The sequence below is a fragment of the Hyla sarda genome, chromosome 3, assembly GCF_029499605.1.
Source record: "Hyla sarda isolate aHylSar1 chromosome 3, aHylSar1.hap1, whole genome shotgun sequence".
NCBI classification, from domain to species: Eukaryota; Metazoa; Chordata; class Amphibia; order Anura; family Hylidae; genus Hyla; species Hyla sarda.
This window is the reverse complement of record NC_079191.1, coordinates 322,465,322-322,489,597: the sequence shown is the minus strand read 5'-3', so window position 1 is coordinate 322,489,597 and position 24,276 is coordinate 322,465,322. Positions and strand designations below refer to the sequence as shown.

Here is a 24,276-nt window from a genome sequence, read left to right as displayed (position 1 = left end):
AGAGAAGGAGCGAGATTCACACCATCGAAAGTAGGACCGCCAAGTACGGTGATAAATCTTCACAGAGATAGGCTTGCGCGCCCTGATCATAGTGCAAATTACTTGGGGAGAGAACACCCTGGCCCTCAGAACCGCAGTCTCAACTGCCACGCCACCAAATGCAGCGACAGTAAATTGGGGTGGCAAGGGGGACCCTGAGAGAGCAGGTCTGGACGAACTTGGAGGCGCAGTGGCACGTCGTCCACTAGACAAACCACATCGGCGTACCACGCCCACCAGGGCTAGTCCGGAGCTACGAGAATGGTGGGGACGCCCTCCGCTTTGAGCTTCCTCAGGACCCTGGGAAGGAGAGGAAGAAGAGGGAAAAAAAATCTCGGGAACTAGAACCCTTTACAAGGGTCTCACTAAAAACATTTATTGGTATGCATTAAAATTATAATGGGAATAAAGAATAAGGAAAATTGGATATAAACCAGTGCTTTAAAATTTATCAGTGAACTCTTCCTGTTAGCTAGCTATTTCATGTATATTAGTGGCCTGTTTGACACCTTCCCAGGTAAGTATATCAACATTCACTATTATTTCAGGCTCTAATGTCCTTATCTATTAGCCTGCATTAGGGTGTGTCTCACACCTCTATATAAATTGCTTGAATGGTACTACAGTATCATGTGTAACAGCAACTCTCACAGCCAATAACCTTAAATGGGGGTCTCATTGGACTTTAATGAGGGTCCCATACACCCTCCAGGATGCCCCCTCTGGTGGATCTCTCACACTCTCTATTCTCTATTGTGCGTCCCTGGTGCTTGTAACTACTAGGAGGTACAATACGTGCTCAATTCTTTAACATTATTGCAGCTGCTGCTAAGAGTCTCTGTCTAAAAATGTTAAAGAACTGAGCACATATTGTTGCTCCTAGTAGTTACAAGCACCAGGGATGCACAGAAGAGAATAGAGTGTGTGAGCGATCCACCAGAAAGGCATCCTGGAGGGTGTATGAGACCCTCATTAAAGTCCAATAAGACCCCTCCATTTAAGGTTATTGGGTGTGAGAGGCACACGATTTATGCCCACCACGTTTGGATATGAGATATGTATGAGACCTGATAGAGTGCATGGATTCCTGATGGTTCGAGAAATTTATATAGAGGTGTGAGACACATCTTAATGCAGGCTAATACATAAGGACATTCGAGCCTGGAATAATAGTGAATGCTGATGCTGATATACTTACCTGGGAAGGTGTCAAACAGGCCACTAATATACATGAAATAGCTAGCTAACAAGAAGAGAAGGGATGAATTGTTTTAGGTCAAAAGAAAGGGCCACAAACTGAAAATATCACAGAATTCCTCCAAGGTGAACCACAGGATTAAACAGGCGCCAAGAACTTGTGCAGAGCAATCAGTTTATTTTACCCACAATGCAACGCGTTTCGCGGTCAAGACCGCTTCATCAGGCATCAGATGCCTTATGAAGCGGTCTTCACTGCGAAACGCGTTGCATTGTGGGTAAAATAAACTGGATTGCTCTGCACAAGTTCTTGCCACCTGTTTAATCCTGTGGTTCACCTTGGAGGAATTCTGTGATATTTGCACTATCCTGGGAGCGGCTGCCTGACCTGAGATTTCCTTTTCTCTATATGCCTTTACCATTGTTGTGCTTGGTACAACCACCGCGGGTGAACATTATTCATTACCGTTCACCGAATTTCACATATACGGTTTCACACTATGGAGCGCTTTCTTTTGTTTTAACAAACTGAAAATGGCCCTCTAGAACTGCAAAGTGGAGATAGCGCTGATGTGCTAGAAAAATGGGGATGTGGAGGTAGGCATCGCGGATATCCACCGAGGAAAGAAACTCCCCTTGATCCATGGATGCCACTACTGAACGAAGAGACTCCATGCGGAAATGACGTAGGAGTAGGTGACTGTTGAGGAGCTTTAGATCCAGGATCGGGCAGACTGAACCCCCTCTTTGGGAACGACGAACAGGTTTGAATAGAAACCTGAAAAACACTCCTTGGGAGGAACTGGGAAGATCACTCCCTGAGCAAGAAGGGTCCGAAGCGCGACCCGAAAAGCTGCTGCCAAGGAAGGGGAATGAGGAGGGCTGGAACGAAAAAAGCGATCCCTTGGAAAGGAAGCAAACTCTATCCGATAGCCTTTGGAAACGACATCTCGGACCCAAGAGTCCTGCACGAGGGCAGACCAAACGTCCTGGAAAAAAAGAAACAAACGACCTCCCACCCTAGAAGGATCTACGGGTGGGGGCGCCCCTTCAGGCGGAGGGAGGCATACGGGTTGCTGACATGGCCGCGAAACAGCCAGAACGGTTATCCGATTTCCAGAAGGGACGGGCCTTCTTATCCTGTGAGGGTGCCAGTCTGGTGGTCCTACCCCAGCCATAGGACCGAAAGGAAGTTGTCTTCCTGCGGGTATTGGTACGGCGAGACTTATTTTGCAGTAATAAGGAGCTCTTACCTCCAGTAGCCTCTGAGATAATCTCATCCAGGCGTTTCACGAAAAGTAGGGACCCAGTGAAAGGAAGCTCAGTGAGAGATTTCTTGGAAGCGGCATCAGCTTCCCAAGCCTTGAGCCCCAGGGAGCGACAAAGTGCCACTAGATTACCTGTGACAAAAGCCGTACAACGGGCAGACTGCATAGAAGCAGAGCACTAATAGTCTCCAGCATTGTAGAGATGAAGTGCAAGACACCCATGCAGAAACAAAAGGTAGGAAGTAAAGATGACCCTGCTGCTTCTAAGGCAAATTTTGCCAGATTTTCAATTCTCTTGTCCGCTATGGCCTTAAAGGATGCTGCATACGCCAGGGGTAGGGTAGTGGCTTTTGACAGACGGGAAACCGTAGGGGCCACCATCAGTGGAGAAGTCCATCTCACAATGTAGTCCTGGGCAAAGGGAGACTGTGCCTTAACCTTCTTAGTCCCTTGAAAGCGTTTATCAGGATGCTTCCATGCTGTTTCTAGTAAGGCGTCAAATTCTGCATGAGAGCTGAAAACCTTAGGAAAGCGACAGGAGCAGTGAGAGGAAACTTCTGGAGCTGGGTCAGAAGTTCCTGGGTCCTCTAGGTGAAAAGAGTCCCTGATGGCAGAGACCAAGTTGTCTACCATGTCGGACGTGCTGGCTCGGTCCTCTGAGTCAGAGGCAGAACCTGACACCTCTGAGAGGGTGGAGGCAGCCTTGGATGAAGGCGAGACAGACCTGGTACGCAGATCTGGAGACCTAGGACGGCGACCAGGAGAGCGGCCCTTAGAAGAGGGGTGTTTTCGGTGTGCCAGGCAAGGGGAGCAAGACCTATAAGGAGAGCGTCTATTCTGACTTCCGGAGTCTGGAGATGAGCCAGAGGAGAAACCCCCAGGGCGCTTGTAAGAGCAACTAAAATAAGGAGAAAAAGCCTCTCTGGAAGGATGGCATAAAGAAGACCTCTCCAACGCAGTCACCATGGAACGGGAGACCTGTGCCAAGTCGGAAATAGACTGGGACATGGAAGACACCCATTCTGGAGGGACAGCAGAGCCCATGGATTCTGGGGGAACGACCTGAGAAGAGATACCAGGAGGGCCGGGGCATGCAGTGGTGCAGGCAGGACAAGCGGGTTAAGCAGAACCCCAAGGCATTTATGTTTTGCAGACCACACAAGCATAATAGGTGACCAGGGCTGCAGTACTCTGTCTGGAGGGGGGGCAGTTCTGGGTTCGGACATAGTGTAAGCAAAAGAAAAAATGGAGCAGTCTCACCCGGTGCCTATGGCACGTCTGTCAACTCGTGCGTGGAGGCGGCCGAAGCGAAAATGTGCCTGCACAAAGTGCAGACGCCGAGAGTAGGGCTGTAAAAATACCCCTAATACTGTGAAAATGTCCTGCACCACTGTCTCTGTCCCCAATATTCAGAATGGCCGAGCAGGAGACTTTTCCTAGAAAGAATAAAAAATAGTGGGCTCCAAACAGGGGGGCTACAGAGGTTGAGAATCCTGAGAAAGGCTAGATAACTGAAAAAAAGGATAAAAATACTCACCTTGCTCTTGGAAAACTCATGAAGTTTTCTGCCAGCTATTATACGACCTGCATCATGCTGGGCTGAGACAGCAAGACGAGCAGGGTAGATAGGGGGACCTGGACCCAAAGGTACAACCCCAGGCGCTGAACGATGGTGAGAAGGGGTTGACAGTACATAACTCGATGCCTGTGCCCCTTCTTTGCAAATGGGGAAACAGTGAGCGCTATACTCCTGTGTCCCCACCTAAAAATAGAGAAATAAAAAGGGAGTAAAAACAAAATATACATTCCTAAACTAAAAAATAAGAAATATAAATGACCAGGTCTGGAGAACTCCAGACGTGTCTGCCTCCTACTAACACTAAGCTAAAACTGTTAGTTCAGAGTCTGTAGGCGGGGTATATTCTGCTGGGAGGGGCCGACTTTTCTTTGTTGCCTAGTGTCAAGCCTCCTAGTGGCAGCAGCATACCCACAATGTGTCCCCCAATGGAGCCGAATGAGAAATATCCATTATATTGCCCTATCGAACTGTTTAATTGAGGATACACCAGCGTTCATACTTCTTGTCAAGAGTCAACCCAGATAAAAATCCAGAAAAATCAGTAGATGCACAAACAAGAAAAAATAACTGGGTGGGAGGAAAGCCTTCCAAAGAATTCAAGGAGAAAAGGTCTTTACAGATGGGTAACAAAACAATCTCTTCTCTCTTCTGTCATTTTGGGACACAAAGACCAAGGGTTTAGGTCCTGCAACTGGGACTATAACACTAGGTATTCCAGATCAACCAGGTGTATCAGTTTAAGCAAAAAAAAAAATGTACATGCAGAACAAAAAAAGGAGCCAAAACAAGACCCGATTCAGGCAAGAACCACCACAAACATTTAGAGAGAGGCACTAGGTTAAGGAGGAACCCAGCAGAGAGTAACAAGTCTGAGAAAAAATATACAATTTTCTAATGACTGCTGGACATGGGACGCCCTTAAACAATACCAGGGGGAAAAAACTAAAACATTGTGCATCAAGCTGCCTTATCCCCTGCTGACTGCAAACCTTGTGGCCAGGAAAAACAACCGAGAAGGCCATGGTATGCTCACATATGTCTAAGTATTATGAAGAGACCACCAGCTTTACACTTTTGGAGATCTCATGGTGTGCAGGCCACAAGGCCATTACAGGTCAGGTGGAGTGAGCTGTGGAGTCTGTTGGTTGCATGGGCTCTCACTTGCCTCAAATTAACCACAATATTTACTTTTTTCCAAAAACAAAACTAAACTAAAGATCCTGGTGTTTTGGGCACTTTCCCAGCCTGAAACTAGACTTCTTTCCCTGCTTTACTTGACTCCCAGGTTGTCACACCTCCAAAACAGTGAATAATATGTAGGCACAGAATCAGGCCATTGTGAGTAGTGATCAGGCTTCTTTATTGTTTTACTCTTCCGCTTCATGGATTTGTGACTTGATCATCTTTGTTAGGTTAAAATATTTTTCAGAGATTTTCACCTCTCACAATAGAGTATATTTTACCTCTCAGAGCAGCACAGTACTTCTCAAGCTGTGAGGTTGAAAAGATGAAGAAGCAGTTTGTACAAAAAGTGAGATGCATGGTTCTCTCTCTGGCTGCAACCTTTTCTGGTTTAGCAACATGATTATCTTGTGCTTGTTTTAATGTTATACTGGTTTCAAGCAACATATGAAGATTATCTTAAGCAATATTTTTATCCTTGGAATGGACCATGACAATAGGTGGTAAGGCCCAGACTATTACCACCACAATCTCGCTTTTGAGGCCTTTGTGGAATAGAAAATGCTTTGGCTTTCTCTCAAATTCAAACTGTCCCCCCCCCCCCTATTATTAAGCCCCCATAGCATGCAATACCTGCATAAGGGGTTTAAAAAGTCTCCCTTTACCAAGCTATTACATCAAATGTTCCCAATATAAAATATAATGAGATTTTGAAACTACCAAGTAAACTACCAAGTATACATCATATTATACCTTTTTTAGCTCTACATCAGGCTTACTTACATGAGGCACATTGCTATTCACCCATTGTGCATTAGGTAGTATGTCATCCCATAAAATAAGACATCTTGCAAGAGTCTAAAATAAAGAAAAGACAAAATTAATTGCAGAAAATAGTCTTTTTCAAGTAACAGGCATGTACTAAAATATAGAGACATAAAGTAAAGACGGTACACTACTTTCTATGAAAGCTTACTATGCCATTGGTTCATTTGATTAACTAAGAATTTTAGCAGAATACATATGAAACCACTCCATACCCTTAATAAAAGAAATTCTGGCTTAACAAAGTCAAGTAAATACATAGTATCTGGAGCTCGAAGCCAATCCGCAATTGACCTATGAAAACAATAGAAAACAAATTAGAAGGAAACTTTAAAAAAAGTGTCCCATAAACACAAAAAAAAAAAACACATGGGTTTGTCAAAGATACTTGGGAGGTGGGAATTTTTAAGATTATAATTACAATTCACAAGTAAAAAAAAATATTCAAAATATGTAACAGCAATAAAGTACTGTGCAAAAGTTGGAGATAAGCCTTGCATTTGTTCCTTTTCCAGACAAAGAGAAACTGTCATCACTTTCATGCTGCCTGAACCACAAGTAAACAGGGTGGTTCCCGAAGATATCACTCCGCCCCAGCAGCAATGACTGATAATTATCTCCCTGTTCAGGTATAGGCAGAGAATTATCAATAAAGTCTGTGGGGCAACTTCTGCAGAGTGGAGCTCCATTCTGCAGCAAAGAAGGCTCAGCAAAGGCAAGGAGGCATTATTAGTAAGATGTTCACTTGACTGGAGGTCACTGTGCACCAAGCAAGTCATTTACATGTACTGAAGAACCAAGATTGCAGCAAAATGGAGGCATGGAGTGGAGATGGTAAGTATTATTGTTTTTAGTGTCACCCACACTACAAGCCTGTACAACAGGTTAGTGCGGGTGAAGTCAGAAATCCTTCAAGAGATGCTGATTTAAAATCAGTAATATTTCTACTCACCTGGATTCCGCCGCTCTAAGTCTACAAATGCAGGAGTCTTAACAGTCCTCTACAATATATTGCTAAGCTTAAAGGGGTATTCCGGAGTTTTAAATCCTGCTTAGGATGCCAGCATTAAAATAAAAAATCTGGATTAGCCTCGCATCCCGCTGCTTCTGGTTTCGCTGTTAACCTCCTCCTGGTTGCCACGTCAGATTGCAGCTCAGCTAATCGCTGGCTGCATTGGTGTCCCACAACATCCAGTGATAGGCTGAATGGCCCTAAGACGTATTGGTCTCTGTCACCAGAATGAAGACCAGGGACAGGGCTAAACACATGACACTGCCGCTCAACCAATCGCTGCCTGAGGTGAGACACTGCTGCTGCTGCCAATGATTAGCTGGGCTGTAGTCTGACGCATCAACCCCTGGCAACTGGGAAGAGGTGTGAAAGCAAGGGCAGATATACCAGAGGCATTGGTGGGAGGTAAATCGAGGTTCTTTTTTGTTTTAATGTTGGCAGCATGGGAAGGATAACAAAAAAAAAAAAAGTCTCACCATGCAGCACACAGCCCATTTAATGGCTTACAGATGCAGAATGCATGCGAGTAGAAAGATAATTCCAGATCAGGAATTCTGATCAAGGAACCGTAGCTGCCAACAGAAACCAATCAGATAGGTTTTTTTCTTATTGTTAAAAAGGTTTCCGAAAAATATACGCTGGAATCCGATTGGTTGTTATAGGTAACTATTCCCCTGTTTCTTTGCTTGTCTTGATACATCTCCCCATTGTTTTTGAACCCATAAACTGACAACTTTATTTCATGTGAATTTTTGGACACAAATTAAAGAAATTAAACAGCACTTCCTGTAGCTTGTAACATGCGCTGTACTTTGGAAAAGTCACTCATTTATTCTTAGAATCATAACTCTCTACCAAACAATATTTCTTCCTGTCATTGATGCCAACTAGTCTCAAAGCAGAACATCTGTTGATCCAGCTGGCTTTATGACAAAGTACATACTTGTGAATCATGCAATGTCGCCAGAAAAACAAAACCTACCTACCTTTCTGCATAGCAGCAAAGTTGAAGACATAACTGTGTCTCCGGTATGTTTCTTACAATCTTGCCTGAAGTCTAGAGTAAGCCATCTTGCAACTTTCCCTTACAGATATGACTGTGTAAATGCCTACCTACTCCTGTTTAAGGTTGTCCCACAAAAACTACATTATAAATAGAAACTGGTCCTAGATTAGCTAACCCCCACTAAATAGGTCTCTCAAATTTTGGGTGAAAAGCATTCTTACTGTGGGAAGCTGTATTTGGCTATACATAAGCCCTACGGTGGCATGCTCCCATTATAACTCACAGTGAGCGTTGCTGAGTGGGTGACTGCCCCCCTCCCCCCCCCCCTTTTTTTTTTAAATAGGTTTTGATGTTTTAAAGGTGCTTGCACACATGGGACACTGTTATGAAAAAGAAAACACCCATCACAATAGCACATCCACACACTAGTTTCCCTAAATGGATAATGTTATATATCAAAATAAACTAAAGGGGGAGGGACAATAAGGAATAAAAGAAAGAGAAAAGTTATAGAAAAATAATCATTAGGATTTTAATTGCTGTAAAGCACATTCTGTTCTCACTCCTGTTGTTCTCTACTTCTATTTATTACCTGTTGTTGGTTTTTAGGTAGATCATAGCTAACGCTAGTGTAGCCCCAGGGCATGTGACATCCACATTGATGGTGTCTCCTTCCTGTAAATACAGCAAAATTAATATTGGTATAAATACTAAGCACACATCCACGTTTCACATCCGGGACCACGTCACCAACAGTAATGTCTTACAGGAATGTGACAGAACTGTATGTCTTTTACAGGAACAATATTTACATGGTTACATTTGGCTCTTCTTGCCTTCTATATAACACACAGTTAATATAAAAATGCTTTTGAGCAATGGAAGCACACACAGGAAGGTGCTGGAAGTGCTTCAATGAACGAGGAAGTTACTGCCTGCAAGAAATTCTGCCTTTAGTGCATTTAAACCTCAAAAGGGATAAGGATCTGTAGAACTCTATAAACTGACTCATAACAAGAATGTTTCTCTACAATAATAAAAATGAGTAAAAACACAGGGGGGAAAAATGTGCAAAATAAAATAGCTTTTTAATATAATGCAACTATTATCTAGGAAAAAAGGGAAAACGGTATGTCATGAGTGTAAATGACAAAATGTAAATGTATAATAACTTTATGCAGACAGGCCTGCAAATAAACATTCTCTCTTGGATTATGATTAAATCATTCACATTACCTTGATCTGATAGCTGGGGGATTTATGTTTTTCCCGGTTTATACCCACATGTGAACGCTTGTGCCCTCCTACCATATACTGGTACAGCTGTTCTGGAACATTCAAGTCAGACATGCCAATCAAATTGCTACCATGCTGAAATAGAGGTGTAAACAAAAGTTGTGATCAAATATCACAATAAAAAGAGCATTAAACAACCAACTGTAAGACATAGACAACCAATTATTAAATGGGCACTGTAATCTGCAAAAACTTTTATATATTGTAGATAAAAACATTTTATGTATATTTGTTATATACGTTGGTAAAAATGTTTATATTTTTAGGTGGAAAAATGATGTTGTGTCCCTGCAGCTATTGCCTGGGTGGGAAGTGTTGGCAGGACAAGCAGGGCTCTGTGCAGAGAGGACAAGCAGGGCTCTGTGCACTGAGGACAAGCAGGGCTCTGTACACTGAGGACAAGCAGGGCTCTGTACACCGAGGACAAGCAGGGCTCTGTACACTGAGGACAAGCAGGGCTCTGTACACTGAGGACAAGCAGGGCTCTGTACACTGAGGACAAGCAGGGCTCTGTACACTGAGGACAAGCAGGGCTCTGTACACTACATTATATAAAAAGTTTTTGCAAATGGTAGGTAAGCTTTAAGGCTTTTTCACAACTGCTGTAAATCTACTGTACGTCTGTAGGTCTCTGATTTCACACAGAGGTTATTATATGAATTATAAGATACACCATCAGATGACATATTATGGAGCTTCTAGGGAAAGTATACCATAATATCAGTACACATAGAGGGGAATTTACTATGACATTTCACAAGTTTTAATCATAATAAATGTGTGTCAACACAGAACAGAAAGACAAATCTTTTGTTAGTCTAAAAAAAAAAAAAAAAAAAAAAAGACAAAAGACATGAACTGTAAAATAACTAGAATATTGTCATGAGATAAATGAATATGTTGTCATAAAGCTTTATCCACATCAGATGCTTACCCCTAAACAAACCATACCCAATGCCAGACCAGCTGCCAAGGAATAGGACTCTCGGTCTGTGCAGTACTCCATTTCAGGTCCTGGGGGACGACCTAAAGAAAAAAAATTATTTGTACATTATTAATTTGACAGAATGTAACATCAAGTGTGCAAAGTATATGTAAGGTTCATGCTACGATTGTGCCTTCCTTGGCACAAATACTTGGCAACCTGTCAAAATGGTATGATGACGTATAGGAGCAAGGATATGTACTTGCCCTCATTGACTTTATTGGCTCAAATGTAGTCAGCTAGCAACTATGTTCAGATCTTTTTTTGCATGTATACATGTTTTAACTCAAAAGTGTCAAGAGTCAGAGTATCAGGAAAATAACTGGAACACTTTCCCTAGCTGACTATGTTTTATTTGTGTTTATTATGTTTCTTTCTTTGTTATATCAATCATATGAAGGGAAATATTTACCTCTGTAAGTAGCGATTGTTTTATGCCCATAAATGTGACGGAAGAGTCACTTCTTTGCCACTGGGAAAATTCATTGGATTGGCGTTAGTAAGTACTCTGCCTCTCTTTGTCCTTGTAGTGCATACATGGGATACTGATTGGGGCACTTTATTTGTGGTTTATTCCCTACTCCATAAAGGGGTCATATGCTACACCTTAAGTACTACACCAGGTGAGTCAACTTGTAGTCGGGTGTCTACACTTGAGCAGGTTCATACTCTTACTGTATTAGATGAGAAGCTGTCCTATTTCTTTTCGTTTATTTTCTGCTTCTAATCTTCGATCGATTTGATCGGCACTAACATTGGGCAGCAGTCTGCCTATCCTACAGGCAGCCCTTATGAGTTTGGTAACGATTGTATATTCTATTTTACATGCCAACCTATATCCTTTATATTGTACTTCATATATATATATATATATATATATATATATATATATATATATATTTATGTAAAAAACTTCAGAGAAATCATTGCCTATTGAGACACCACACTTTCACCACATACTTTCATGTGCTTAACCCCTTAAGGACCGAGCCCTTTTTCACCTTAAGGACCGGAGCGTTTTTTGCAATTCTGACCACTGTCACTTTAAACATTAATAACTCTGGAATGCTTTTAGTTATCATTCTGATTCTGAGATTGTTTTTTCGTGACATATTCTACTTTAACTTAGTGGTAAAATTTTATGGTAACTTGCATCCTTTCTTGGTGAAAAATCCCCAAATTTGATGAAAAAAATTAAAATTTTGCATTTTTCTAACTTTGAAGCTCTCTGCTTGTAAGGAAAATGGATATTCAAAATATTTTTTTTTTGGGTTCACATATACAATATGTCTACTTTATGTTTGCATCATAAAATTTATGAGTTTTTACTTTTGGAAGACACCAGAGGGCTTCAAAGTTCAGCAGCAATTTTGACATTTTTCACAAAATTTTCAAACTCGCTATTTTTCATGGACCAGTTCAGGTTTGAAGTGGATTTGAAGGGTCTTCATATTAGAAATACCCCATAAATGACCCCATTATAAAAACTGCACCCCCCAAAGTATTCAAAATGACATTCAGTAAGTGTATTAACCCTTTAGGTGTTTCACAGGAATAGCAGCAAAGTGAAGGAGAAAATTCAAAATCTTCATTTTTTACACTCGCATGTCCTTGTAGACCCAATTTTTTTATTTTTGCAAGGGGTAAAAAGGAGAAAATTTTTACTTGTATTTGAAACCCAATTTCTCTCGAGTAAGCACATACCTCATATGTCTATGTTAATTGTTCGGCGGGCCCAGTAGAGGGCTCAGAAGGGAAGGAGCGTCAAATGGTTTTTGGGGGGCATGTCACCTTTAGGAAGCCCCTATGGTGCCAGAACAGCAAAAAAAAAACACATGGCATATCATTTTGGAAACTAGACCCCTCGGGTGATTGTACCCTGTACGTTCACATTGGGGGGGGGGAACATCCAGCTGTTGCAAAACTACAACTCCCAGCATGTACGGTCTATCAGTGCATACTGGGAGTTGTAGTTTTGCAACCGCTGGAGGCTCCGTTTTGGAAACAGTGACGTACCAGACGTTTTTCATTTTTATTGGGGAGGGGAGGGGGGCTGTGTAGGGGTATGTGTATATGTAGTGTTTTTTACTTTTTATTTTATTTTATTTAGTGTTAGTGTAGTGTTTTTAGGGTACAGTCGCACGGGCGGGGGTTCACAGTAGTTTCTCGCTGGCAGTTTGAGCTGCGACAGAAAATTTGCCGCAGCTCAAACTTGCAGCCGGATACTTACTGTAATCCTCTGCCCATGTGAGTGTACCCTGTACGTTCACATTTGGGGGGGGGGGGGAAACATCCAGCTGTTGCAAAACTACAACTCCCAGCATGTACGGTCTATCAGTGAATGCTGGGAGTTGTAGTTTTGCAACAGCTGGAGACACACAGGTTGTGAAACAGCTGTTGCAAAAGCTACAACCCCCAGCATGTACGGACAGCGGAAGGGCATGCTGGGTCTTGTAGTTATGCAACAGCCGGAGGCATACTACATTGGCTGGGGATGCTGGGGATTGTAGTTATGCAACAGCTGGAGACACACTGGTTTACTACTTAACTCAGTGTGCCTTCAGCTGTTGCAAAACTACAACTCTCAGCAGTCACCGACAGCCAACGGGCATGCTGGGAGTTGTAGTTATAAAACCACCAGATGCACCACTACAACTCCCAGCATGCACTTTAGCTGATTGTGCAAGCTGGGAGTTGTAGTTACACAACAGCTGAAGGTACACTTTTCCATAGAAAGAATGTGCTTCCAGCTGTTGCAAAACTACAAGTCCCAGCATGCCCATAAGGGCATGCTGGGAGTTGTGGTGGTCTGCCTCCTGCTGTTGCATAACTACAGCTCCCAGCATGCCCTTGTTGCATGCTGGGAGCTGTTGCTAAGCAACAGCAGGAGGCTGTCACTCACCTCCAACTGCTGCTCCACGATGCCGCCGCACAGGTCAGTCCCTGGGATCGGGGTCCCCAGCACCGGGGGTCGTCTTCCCGCATCCGCTCACGTCCTCCGGAAGAGGGGCGGAGCGGGTTGCAGGAGTGACACCCGCAGCAGGCGCCCTGATTGGTCGGCCGGTAATCCGGCCGACGAATCAGGGCGATCGTGAGGTGGCACCAGTGCCACCTCACTCCTGCAGACTCTGGCTGTTCGGGGCCGTCTCTGACGGCCCGATCAGCCAGTAATTCCGGGTCATCGGGTCACTGGAGACCCGATTGACCCGGAATCCGCCGCAGATCGCTGGACTGAATTGTCCAGCGATCTGCGGCAATCGCCGACATGGGGGGACATAATGACCCCCCTGGGCGATATGCCGGGATGCCTGCTGAACGATTTCAGCAGGCATCCGGCTCCCCTCCGGCTAGCGGTGGGGGCCGGAAATACTCAGGGCGTATCCATACGCCCTCAATCCTTAAGGACTTGGAAACGGGGGCGTATGGATACGCCCTATGTCCTTAAGGGGTTAAAGGAGTAGTCAAGTGTAGAACAACGCATCCCCTATCCTAAGTATAGGGGATACGTTTAAGATCGTGGGGTGTCCGACCGCTGGGGCCCCCTGCGATCTCCCGTATGGGGCCCGGCACGCTGGCCAGAGTGCGTTTCGATACTGATTGTCATAAATAAGGATAGGCCAACAATATCTAATAAGTGGGGTTCAGATACCTGGAACTTCAGCAGCACCCACATATACAGTACAAAGAGGCAAAAGCAGACAGCATAGTTTAGTGGCCATGCTGACGTACTGCAGCTCAGCTTCCAGTCAGTTTATAAGAGCTGAACTGACGTAATCTGGCACGGTCACTACACAATTGTCTGACTGTACCATGAATTAGCTGTTATTGCCGACTATCAATCAAAAAATTTCGACATTGTATATAAAAAACATTGACAGATTCTGATTTCTGGATAAGTTGCTGACAGCAAGCACGGGCCCAGCTGGCAAAGTAGAGTATAGCTGAATAAATCCATATATATACTCCATATAATTTTATGAGAGAAAGAAAAACATCTTTTCTGGAAGGAGTATATTTTACCTATTTCAGCCAGCAAAACTTCTGCAATATGTCTGTGTGCTGTTCCCTGGTATACCATACCAATCCCGATCACAGCAGCCACCTGTACATTGTGTGGCACATCCAGTTCAGTAGATGTGGGAGGTAGGAGAGCTGGGATGTGAATGCTCAGAAGTCTGGTAATGGAAATGTCCATGGTACCAAGTTTGGCTGCTGAAACCCCAAGCAGTAGTCCAATGCTTGTCATCTCATGGCCCTGTTTGGAGAAAGAAGAAACTGAATTATCCAAAAGAAATGGTTACAAGGAATCAATATAACACCTGTTTTGTATACAGAAAATATTATCAATATTCTATCTAATGTTACAATGTGCAACTCCAAAAAGGTTTTTCTCATAACACTTAATGCAAGTTTGACATCATTTTAAAGAGTACCTCCAGTGCTGAATTGACTTCTATGACAAATCACTATAGCGCAGTTCTGTGTACGTCATTGTTCTAAAGTACAATCATTTTGAATTTGGAGCCTAAATCCCTAGTCTATAATTTTATATTAAGAGACATGGATTCCCGTGCCATCTGCATAGTAGCTGTCTCCAGCACTGAGCTGCACTATAGTCATATGTCATTAACCCCTTAAGGACCAAGGACGTACCGGTACGTCCTTGGTCCTGCTCCCGCGATATAACGCAGAGTTACACGGTAACCCCGCATCATATCACAGCGGGCCCGGCGTCATAGTGAAGCCGGGACCCGCTGCTAATAGCGCACGGCGCCGCGCGCTATTAACCCTTTAGCCGCACGCTAAGAGCTGAGCCACACGGCTAGCATCCTGAACAGCTTGCAGGACAGCGCGAGGGGCCCCTACCTGCCTCCTCGCTGTCCGATCGCTGAATGACTGCTCAGTGCCTGAGATCCAGGCATGAGCAGTCAAGCGGCAGAATAATCGATCACTTGTTTCCTATGAGAAACCAGTGATCAATGTGAAAGATCAGTGTGTGCAGTGTTATAGGTCCCTATGGGAGCTATAATACTGCAAAAAAAAAGTGAATAAAGATCATTTAACCCCTCCCCTATTAAAAGTTTGAATCACCCCCCTTTTCCCATAAAAAAAAAAACACAGTGTAAATAAAAATAAACATATATGGTATCACCACGTGCGGAAATGTCTGAATTATAAAAATATATCGTTAATTAAACCGCTCGATCAATGGCGTACGCGCAAAAAAATTCCAAAGTCCAAAATAGTGCATTTTTGGTCACTTTTTATATAATTTAAGAATAAATAAAAAGCGATCAATAAGTCCTATCAATGCAAATGGTACGGTTAAAAACTTCAGATCACGGTGCAAAAAATGAGCCCTCATACCGCCCCATACGTGGAAAAATAAAAAAGTTATAGGGGTCAGAAGATGACAATTTTAAACGTATTAATTTTCCTGCATGTAGTTATGATTTTTTCCAGAAGTGCGACAAAATCAAACCTATATAAGTAGGGTATCATTTTAATCGTATGGACCTACAGAATAAATATAAGGTGTCATTTTTACCGAAAAATGTACTACGTAGAAACGGAAGCCCCCAAAAGTTACAAAACTGCGTTTTTTTTTAAATTTTGTCGCACAATGATTTTTTTTTTTTTTTTCATTTTACCGTAGATTTTTGGGCAAAATGACTGACGTCTTTACAAAGTAGAATTGGTGGCGCAAAAAATAAGCAATAATATGGATTTTTAGGTGCAAAATTGAAAGAGTTATGATTTTTTAAAGGCAAGGAGCAAAAAACGAAAATGCAAAAACGGAAAACCCCCGGTCCTTAAGGGGTTAAAATATATATATATATATATATATATATATATATATATATATATATATATATAAAAAATGGAGCTACACTTTAAATGACAGGATATTGGTTAGATCTTAGTTGTCATACCTTTGTTAAGTAGTCATGTATATTCAATGTGGCCAGCTTGGTGAGATGCCCGTTTAAACCCAATGCCATAAGAAATCCAGCATACTCATTTGCCAGTTCTGCATTCTTAGGCTTGTTGTAAACAATCCAAGCAGAGTCTATCTGGGAGGCAGGGGCGATCTTTAAGCCTGCAGCCACTCCATTGTGAAAACTGGCCCAACAAGCCATGTTCGGTGGAACATCAATGTTTCCACTATTGAGATCCACAGTTGTGTTTCTAGGTGGAGCTCTCCCTGTTCATAGAAATGCAAAAATAAAAAATAAAACAACACATCACCATCCAAAGCATCAAGTCTCAGGACTATTCAAATACAAAAAAACATAGTTACACACAAGCACACACGGATTGCGTATACAGCATATCCATATAGTGTTAGCAGACACTATTCACAATTCAGATAAAAAGAATCCAAGAAGCAAAATTACCTGTGAGGTTCAGTTTTGTTATGGGAAGTGGTTCTGTAGGAACTGGATGATGGGAGAATAAAGTGAACATCCCTCGGCCAACAGGTAATGCCATGGTCCTCTGGCACAGTTGTAACAGTCTATTAGATATGAAAATGTATAGGTTAACTTCATTATTTAATAGAATCTAACTTTGAGGATGGGACAAAGCTATACACTTAGTATACACCATTACCTGTTCTCTTTCTCTTCTATATATTCATGATCACTCACTTCTGGCATCTGAACAACATTTACACGCACTGGATGGGAACTCTGAAGAAGTCTCCGAACTTCCTGCACTCTCAGGTCCTCACTCCAGATTAATGACATCACTTCTTGGTTTAAGTCATTCATCCCATCATCTTCTTCTTCTGCCTCCCCTGCAGGAGGAACTTCTGCAGACGGAACCGGAGTTGTAGGCGACTGAAAACAGAAATTTCAGGTACCAGGGGTAAAATGACTTCACGCTATATAGGAGCTATAGTGATTTTTTTATATATTAAGAAAGCTCTGCCTTTTAATGTTACTGTTATTTGAATAAACTTTTGACATGTTGTCCAGACAAGCCAAAAGTTTAGATAACATGGGGTCTCATTTTTGTGACCTGCTGCAATCGCAAATCATAACCCTGTGATGTAGGCATCTGCGCTCTTCAGTCAGCGGCCGGTAGCTCTACCTGACGTTTTCACTTCGCACACTTATGCAGGGAACAGCTGGAGGAAAAAAACGCGCTCCGACACACACTTCACCAAACTGTAACTTGCAATCTAAACAGGTCTCAGAAGTAAGACCTGGTGCGATCTAAACTTTTGTCATGTCTGGTCAACATGTCAAAGTTTTTTTTTTTTTTTTTTTAATAACAGTGATATGTTAAAGGTAATGTACAGAGATAGAAAAGCATGGCTGCTTCTATCCAAAAATTAGAAAGAGAACCATAGCCAGTCTAAAACTCATTTGCTGTATTGCTCCTCAGCCTCATTCACTTCAATAAAATTGCACTGCAATACCAGCCACGTATAGCACTGTATCTGGAGGAAACAAGAAGCCATTTTCTTCAGAACGGCAACTTACATTACTGTGCAAATGATTAACAGAACTGGTGACTCTAGTGCCATCTACTTGTTTAATTATTGAGGTAAACAAATACAGTGGTCCCTCAAGTTACAATATTAATTGGTTCTGGGATGACCATTGTATGTTGAAACCATTGTATGTTGAGACCAGAACTCAATGGAAACCTGGTAATTGGTTCTAAAGGCTGGGAGCTGTAAATCACTGTCTATGCCAAACTACAACTCCCAGCATGCCCGGACAGCCAAAGGCTGTCCGGGGCATGCTGGGAGTTGTAGTTTTGCAACAGCTGGGGGCACCCTGCTTGGGAAGCACTGGTCTATGTAGAGGACAGGAGCTTCTTCAGGGTCCTGTGCAGTACACACAATGTCCTAAAAAAGTAATGGAGTCGTCCTCACCTGGTGCCCAAAGGAGCAGCTAACCCTGGTACAAGTAAAGTGTACAGAACATGTAATACCTCTCTGTACTGTAGGGGGAGCTATCAGACACAAGTCAGTGCATACGCTTCAGTAATACAGGGTTGTACCAGTGAATGCCCATTTTGATTGGTCGGTTCTTCCAGTCATTGACACGTTTCACAGATCTGGACTGTCTGTACATTGTATGTTGAGTCTGGTTTCAACTTACGATGGTCCAGAAAAGACCGTTGCATGTTGAAACTATTGTATGTTGAGGCCATTGTAAGTTGAGTTATCACTGTATCACAACCTTGAAGAGCCTCTTTACAACACTGTTCTGTTATATGGCAAAGCAAGAGGTCTGAAGGCCTGGATATAAAGATACAAGAATATGCATCCATAAACAAACAAGTAATGTAGTTTGTCACTGCCTTCATAATGCTGTAATCTGTGTAAAGTGCACTAAACTTTCCATGAGTTTAACTTTGAGTTTTAAAATATTAAACACTAACCGCGTAACCAGCTGTCAATTCAAAATACATTATATTACACTGCAAAATAATTTTGCCTCAATTTATTTCTGTAGTAGTTGTCAGTATTGTAAATGCACTCTGGACATAAATAGAGGACTCCAATCATAAAAGCACTCACAGATTTGGCTTGTGGAAAGTTCCCTTGACAGGCTTGCTTGGAAAGGTCCTGACGTCCAATAAGAAGGCAAACTGGTTCTGGCCAGTCAGAGGCAGGTTCTTGTCGACACTGATAGATGGCATGTCGAATTGGAAGCGCAACTCCAAATGGAATGGACTCCAAATCTTGTAGAGAAAATCCTTACAAAATAGAACATCGTAACTTTGACTATGTCAAACATACTCATGACTTTGTATTTGTATACTCATGACTAGAAAAACAGCAAAACTCAAAATGAAAGCACACTATAACCCAAAACCTAAAAATGATAATAAATATCAAAATCAATATCCAATAGACACATGTAGCAATGAGTATCCATTATGAAGTACCAGAAAAAAGTATTAAACTGACTCTTTACTTCTACACCTCAGGTGCGGGATTGTCACAAATAGATTCAGAACACCATACACAATAATATCTACATCATACTAGGCTTGAAAAATAATGGACTGGTTATTGTGTGTAGAAAAGAACATCAATGTATTTAGTGATTAAAATACAGAGTTGTCTGGCAAAAAAAAAACAACAACAACCTGTCTATGGTGGTAAGAAGTATATAAACGCAACTTACTAATAGATTGTTATTATCCATAGTGCAGAAATCTTTAATGTATTAGCTGAGCTGTCTCCCTTATAGCTGTGACGTCCCCCACAGGCTGCCCTGTCTGCTCATGGTGTAACCATTGATATGAAAAAAGAGAGTTTATATTACTGCTCATTAGATTTTAAAGAGGACATGGCCAGACATTTTGATTTTTTATGACTCCTGAAAGCTTAGGGTGACGAGACTATGGGTGTTTTATATTTTATTCATTCGTCCACCCCATTCCCTAGATATGAAGGTTTTTGTACACCATACTCTTCATTACAATACTGTGTGTGCAGATGCTGCAGTGATGGGCTGTACACAACATTAGTACTGTACTGCCGGGCCTTTACACTACAAATTATTCTCAAGTCCTGGCAGTACAGAGCTCACATTGGGTACATTTTAGTGCACAGCCATTGCTCTGCTCTACACAGCTGCAAGGACCCACAGCCTCGACACTACAAGACTCTTTCAGCACAAAACTGTTTGACAGGATCACTAGTCTGAGGAGCTGAAACAACATGGAGGATATGAAGAGCAAAGGATTCTGTGGGTACTACTCACATCATCCCCTACACTTACAAAATTTCATAACAACCTGATGCCTGAGATCACACATACGGCAACAGCAAAACCCATACACAAATCATTGCTCCTCACTGCGGCATCAGCACACAGTATTGTAATGAAGGGTATGCCCATCTGACGGATTCGCTGACAGACAGATGGGTACAAAAACCTGCTTATCTCACAAAGGGGGGAAGGGGATTAAAAAAATGTAAAAAAAAAACACACCTAGAATAAGGGAACCCTAAGCTTTCAGGGGGTATTATAAGACATGATATCTAGGAGGCTACAGGTCCTCTTTAAAGGGGTATTCCAGGCCAAAACTTTTTTTTTATATATCAACTGGCTCCGGAAAGTTAAATAGATTTGTAGATTACTTCTATTAAAAAATCTTAATCCTTCCAATAGTTATTAGCTTCTGAAGTTTTCTGTCTAACTGCTTAATGATGATGTCACGTCCCGGGAGCTGTGCATGATGGGAGAATATCCCCATAGGAACTGCACAGCTCCCGGGACGTGACATCATCATTAAGCAGTTAGACAGAAAACTTCAGAAGCTAATAACTATTGGAAGGATTAAGATTTTTTAATAGAAGTAATTTACAAATCTGTTTAACTTTCCGGAGCCAGTTGATATATAAAAAAAAGTTTTTGCCTGGAATACCACTTTAAGACAGCAGTGAGATGGTTCTGAGGGAAACTACTATGACTGAAAAAAGATTTCTTCTGTCTTAAAATGCAATGAGCAGTAATATGAGTTCAGCTTTATAATTGAGATATATGCTCTCCTTGAGCAATCAGGAGGGGAGGAGGCAGTAGTCTGCATTCAGAGAGTTTGACAGACAGCTAAAAGGAAGACAGCTCAGCTGATATGGAGAGATCTTTGCAGTCTGGAAAATAACATTATATTACTAAATTGCTTTATAATACCGTACTTTATGACACCATACAAAGGTTGTTTCTTTCACCAGACAGTTCCTTTAATTTCAAACTACCAATCCAGCACTAAAGTTAAAAACTCATAAGCATTTTCTGGAATCTTTTCACATTGTGAAAACACTATGTACAGCAGCTCTTATCTCTTCAGTCATATACTTAACCAATCTGAGTTAATTACACGGTTAGTTATTGTTTACAGTATACCATACAAAATAAAAATCTTATGACAATGGCAGAAGCTCACAGTATAAGACATTCTGGATGAGGCAAGAAAAGGTGACCTTTGTGCAGGCACTCAGGTGTCCAGAGGAATCTCACAACCAAGTCATGGAAGTGAATTAAAGTTCAGGTTTATTGTAATAAGGCAGCAATAACGCATTTTGGAGTGTACAAACCCCTTCTTCAGATTGACAGATTGATAACAGTACGCCAAACAAATGGGCCTTTTATACACACAATGACTGAAAATCAAAATGGTGGCAGGAACAGAGGTCAAAGTAACAAACACAAGAGTATAAGATGACAGATAAAATCAATATCCTAAATTAGTATATAATATGCTAGCTGTACATAAATAGATACCACTATAACTATGAAAAAGTCTCTTAAATATGTTGCAAGAGGTAAAGCTTTTTCATTTCTGTCCGGTGTGAAGGTAGAAAGGAGGCTTGATGCGCATATTCTCCGCGACTGCGGTGTGCTCCACGACATGGAAACAAAGGCAGCATGCTGCGGCTCTGATTGTAAACAGAGCAGAGGAGCGGCTTGAGGCTTACTAAGGATGCATCACTAGGGAACGAGTCCCTGCGTTCAATACAGTGCAGAGCAAGTTAGCAGCTCGTTTGTATAAGCAGAATGGTACTAGTGGGGGAAGACAGTAATATAACGATTTGCCTGTGGACATATACCGTATTTTCCAGCATATAAGACGACCCCCAACTTTTACAGTTAAAATAGTGTTTGGAATATACTAGCCGTATAAGACTACCCCTCCACAGCGATACGGTACCTTACCATTGTTCCCCCACACTAGGTTGTCAGCATAGTTCCCCCACACTAGGTAGGCAGCATAGATCCCCCACACTACGTAGGCAGCATAGTTCCCCCCACATTAGGTTGTCAGCAGTTCCCCACATTAGGTTTTCAGCATAGTTCCCCCACATTAGGTTGTCAGCATAGTTCCCCCCACATTAGGTTGTCAGCATAGTTCCCCCACATTAGGTTGTAGTTCCTGGACACCTGAGCGCCTGCAAGAAGGTCACCTTTTCATGCCTTATCCAGTATGACTACAGGATTTCCATCCGAATTCATCCTGAGACCTGCGTGGATTTCCCTTGTACCTCTGATTGAGGTTATATGCATATTTAAAATACACTCCAGGTGAGCGGCCATTTCATAGACCCCCCATCCACTCCCACTTTGTGGGGAGATTTTTGTTGTCTCCTAGGGTAATGCACAAGGCGCCTTTTCTGGGCCTCCCTTTTTCTACTTCTACACAAGTATATTCGTCAGTGACTTATAATGAAAGAGAACCGGCTCACCTCAATAGATGAAGTGCACAGATTCATACCTGGCTGCGTTTATACAACTTAACAATAAGAGAATATTCATCCAGCACTTCAGAAGTGCTGGATAGATCTGTTCTTATTAATTTGTGACTGACTACATGTATGCATTTACAGCACACAATTGTGTATGTAAGAAATACATTTTTAGTTCCTTTAAATAGCGATGGCAAATATGTAGGGGACGAGTGATTTTTGTTTTGGTTTTTTTCCACACAAGATAACTGTTCCTATGCACCAATGTAAGATTTTTGCATTAGCCTTCATTGTCTCCATGTGTTTATTAATTACTTTTACAAGTAAATTAAGTACTCATTTATCATGACTTCTCTTTACAAATGTATAGTGTTTACATACATTAATTTACATCAGCATGTTTTTCTTAGATCAAGTACCCACTCATGTATCTAGTTTGAGTGTGCAAAGAATTCTGTATGTGTTGTCGTTTTGTATTCTAAAAATCTAAAAGTTATGGCAATTGTCCCAAGAGTCAAAGGGCTAAAACAGTGGGTTTTGAAGTGGCAACTGCAATGGTTAAAGGGGTATTCCAGTGATAAAAAAAAAAAGCAGTATGGTAAGTTATAACAGGAATATTCCTTTAAGTTATTCAAGCACCAGTGAATAGCAACCGAAGCATGTAGATTTTTCACCACTTAAGAAAAAATTTAACATGATCAGCATGTGCTTTTTGCATCTTTGTTATACTACAATCTTAGGGTGATTAAAAGGAAAATAATGTAAAATTTACTTGTATACACTTAACATATGTGTGTATTGACTGTAAGATTGTGGTCAAAGTAAACTGTACGAATCATGGTAAAAACAACTAGTGTAGGTATTGCACAAAGCTTATCACCTGTGCCAGCTTCAATATGAAAGCTCTCATATAGTCAAATGGGGTTTATCCCCTTAAGGACCACAGGCGTATGGGTACACCCTTGCTCGCTGGTACTTAAGGACCAAGGGCGTACCTGTACTGGGATGCCTACTGAAATCATTCAGCAGGCATCCTGTGCAGAAGCCAAGGGGGGTCCTGATAAACCCCCCCCCCCCCCATCCCATTTCGGCGATCGACGCAAATCGCCGGTGTGAATTGTTGGCAATTTCGGGTCATACAGGTCGATGGTGACCCGGAAAATAAGGAGGATCGGGGGTGTCAAAGACACCCCAGGGCCCCCTGAAGGGATAGGAGATAGGTGGCAGGGGTGCCACCCCTTCTATCCCTGCTTTTAGTCGGTCAGAAGCGACTAATAGCAGATTTGCTGTCTGCACTGCGTAGAAACGGAAGCACACATAAGTTTCAAAATGGCATGTTTCTTCAATTTTGTCGCACAATTATTTTTTTTTCCATTTCGCTGTGGATTTTTTGATGTCACTGGAAATTAGAATTGGTGGTGCAAAAAATAAGCCATCATATGGAATTTTATGTGCAAAATTTAAAGAGTTATGATTTTTAGAAGGTGATGAGAAAAAAAATGAAAATGCAAAAACAGAAAAACCCTGCGTCCTTAAGGGGTTAAGTAACCATATTTTGATTGAAGTTCAACTGCTTACCTATGTCAGTCATCCACACCACCAGCTTTTCTGAAAGGCTTGATACAGTTGGAATTGGCTTTAAGCTATGCCTAGAGTATAAAAAGACCGCA

The 24,276-nt window shown here is 41.9% G+C and overlaps 1 protein-coding gene across 1 annotated transcript in view; it reads right to left on the bottom strand.

Annotated features, from left to right (window-relative positions):
- The window catches only part of ANAPC1 (anaphase promoting complex subunit 1), a 142,581-nt gene that overhangs the window by 41,049 nt on the left and 77,256 nt on the right, over window positions 1–24,276 (bottom strand). The window contains exons 23-33 of the mRNA XM_056567206.1: window positions 24,185–24,255; window positions 18,929–19,107; window positions 17,002–17,231; window positions 16,788–16,906; window positions 16,323–16,594; window positions 14,410–14,644; window positions 10,339–10,430; window positions 9,345–9,479; window positions 8,701–8,783; window positions 6,306–6,384; window positions 6,049–6,123 (exon numbers count right to left, since the gene is read on the bottom strand). Coding sequence (XP_056423181.1) covers window positions 6,049–6,123; window positions 6,306–6,384; window positions 8,701–8,783; window positions 9,345–9,479; window positions 10,339–10,430; window positions 14,410–14,644; window positions 16,323–16,594; window positions 16,788–16,906; window positions 17,002–17,231; window positions 18,929–19,107; window positions 24,185–24,255 — 1,570 coding nt within the window. The remainder of the gene's footprint in view (window positions 1–6,048; window positions 6,124–6,305; window positions 6,385–8,700; window positions 8,784–9,344; window positions 9,480–10,338; window positions 10,431–14,409; window positions 14,645–16,322; window positions 16,595–16,787; window positions 16,907–17,001; window positions 17,232–18,928; window positions 19,108–24,184; window positions 24,256–24,276) is intronic.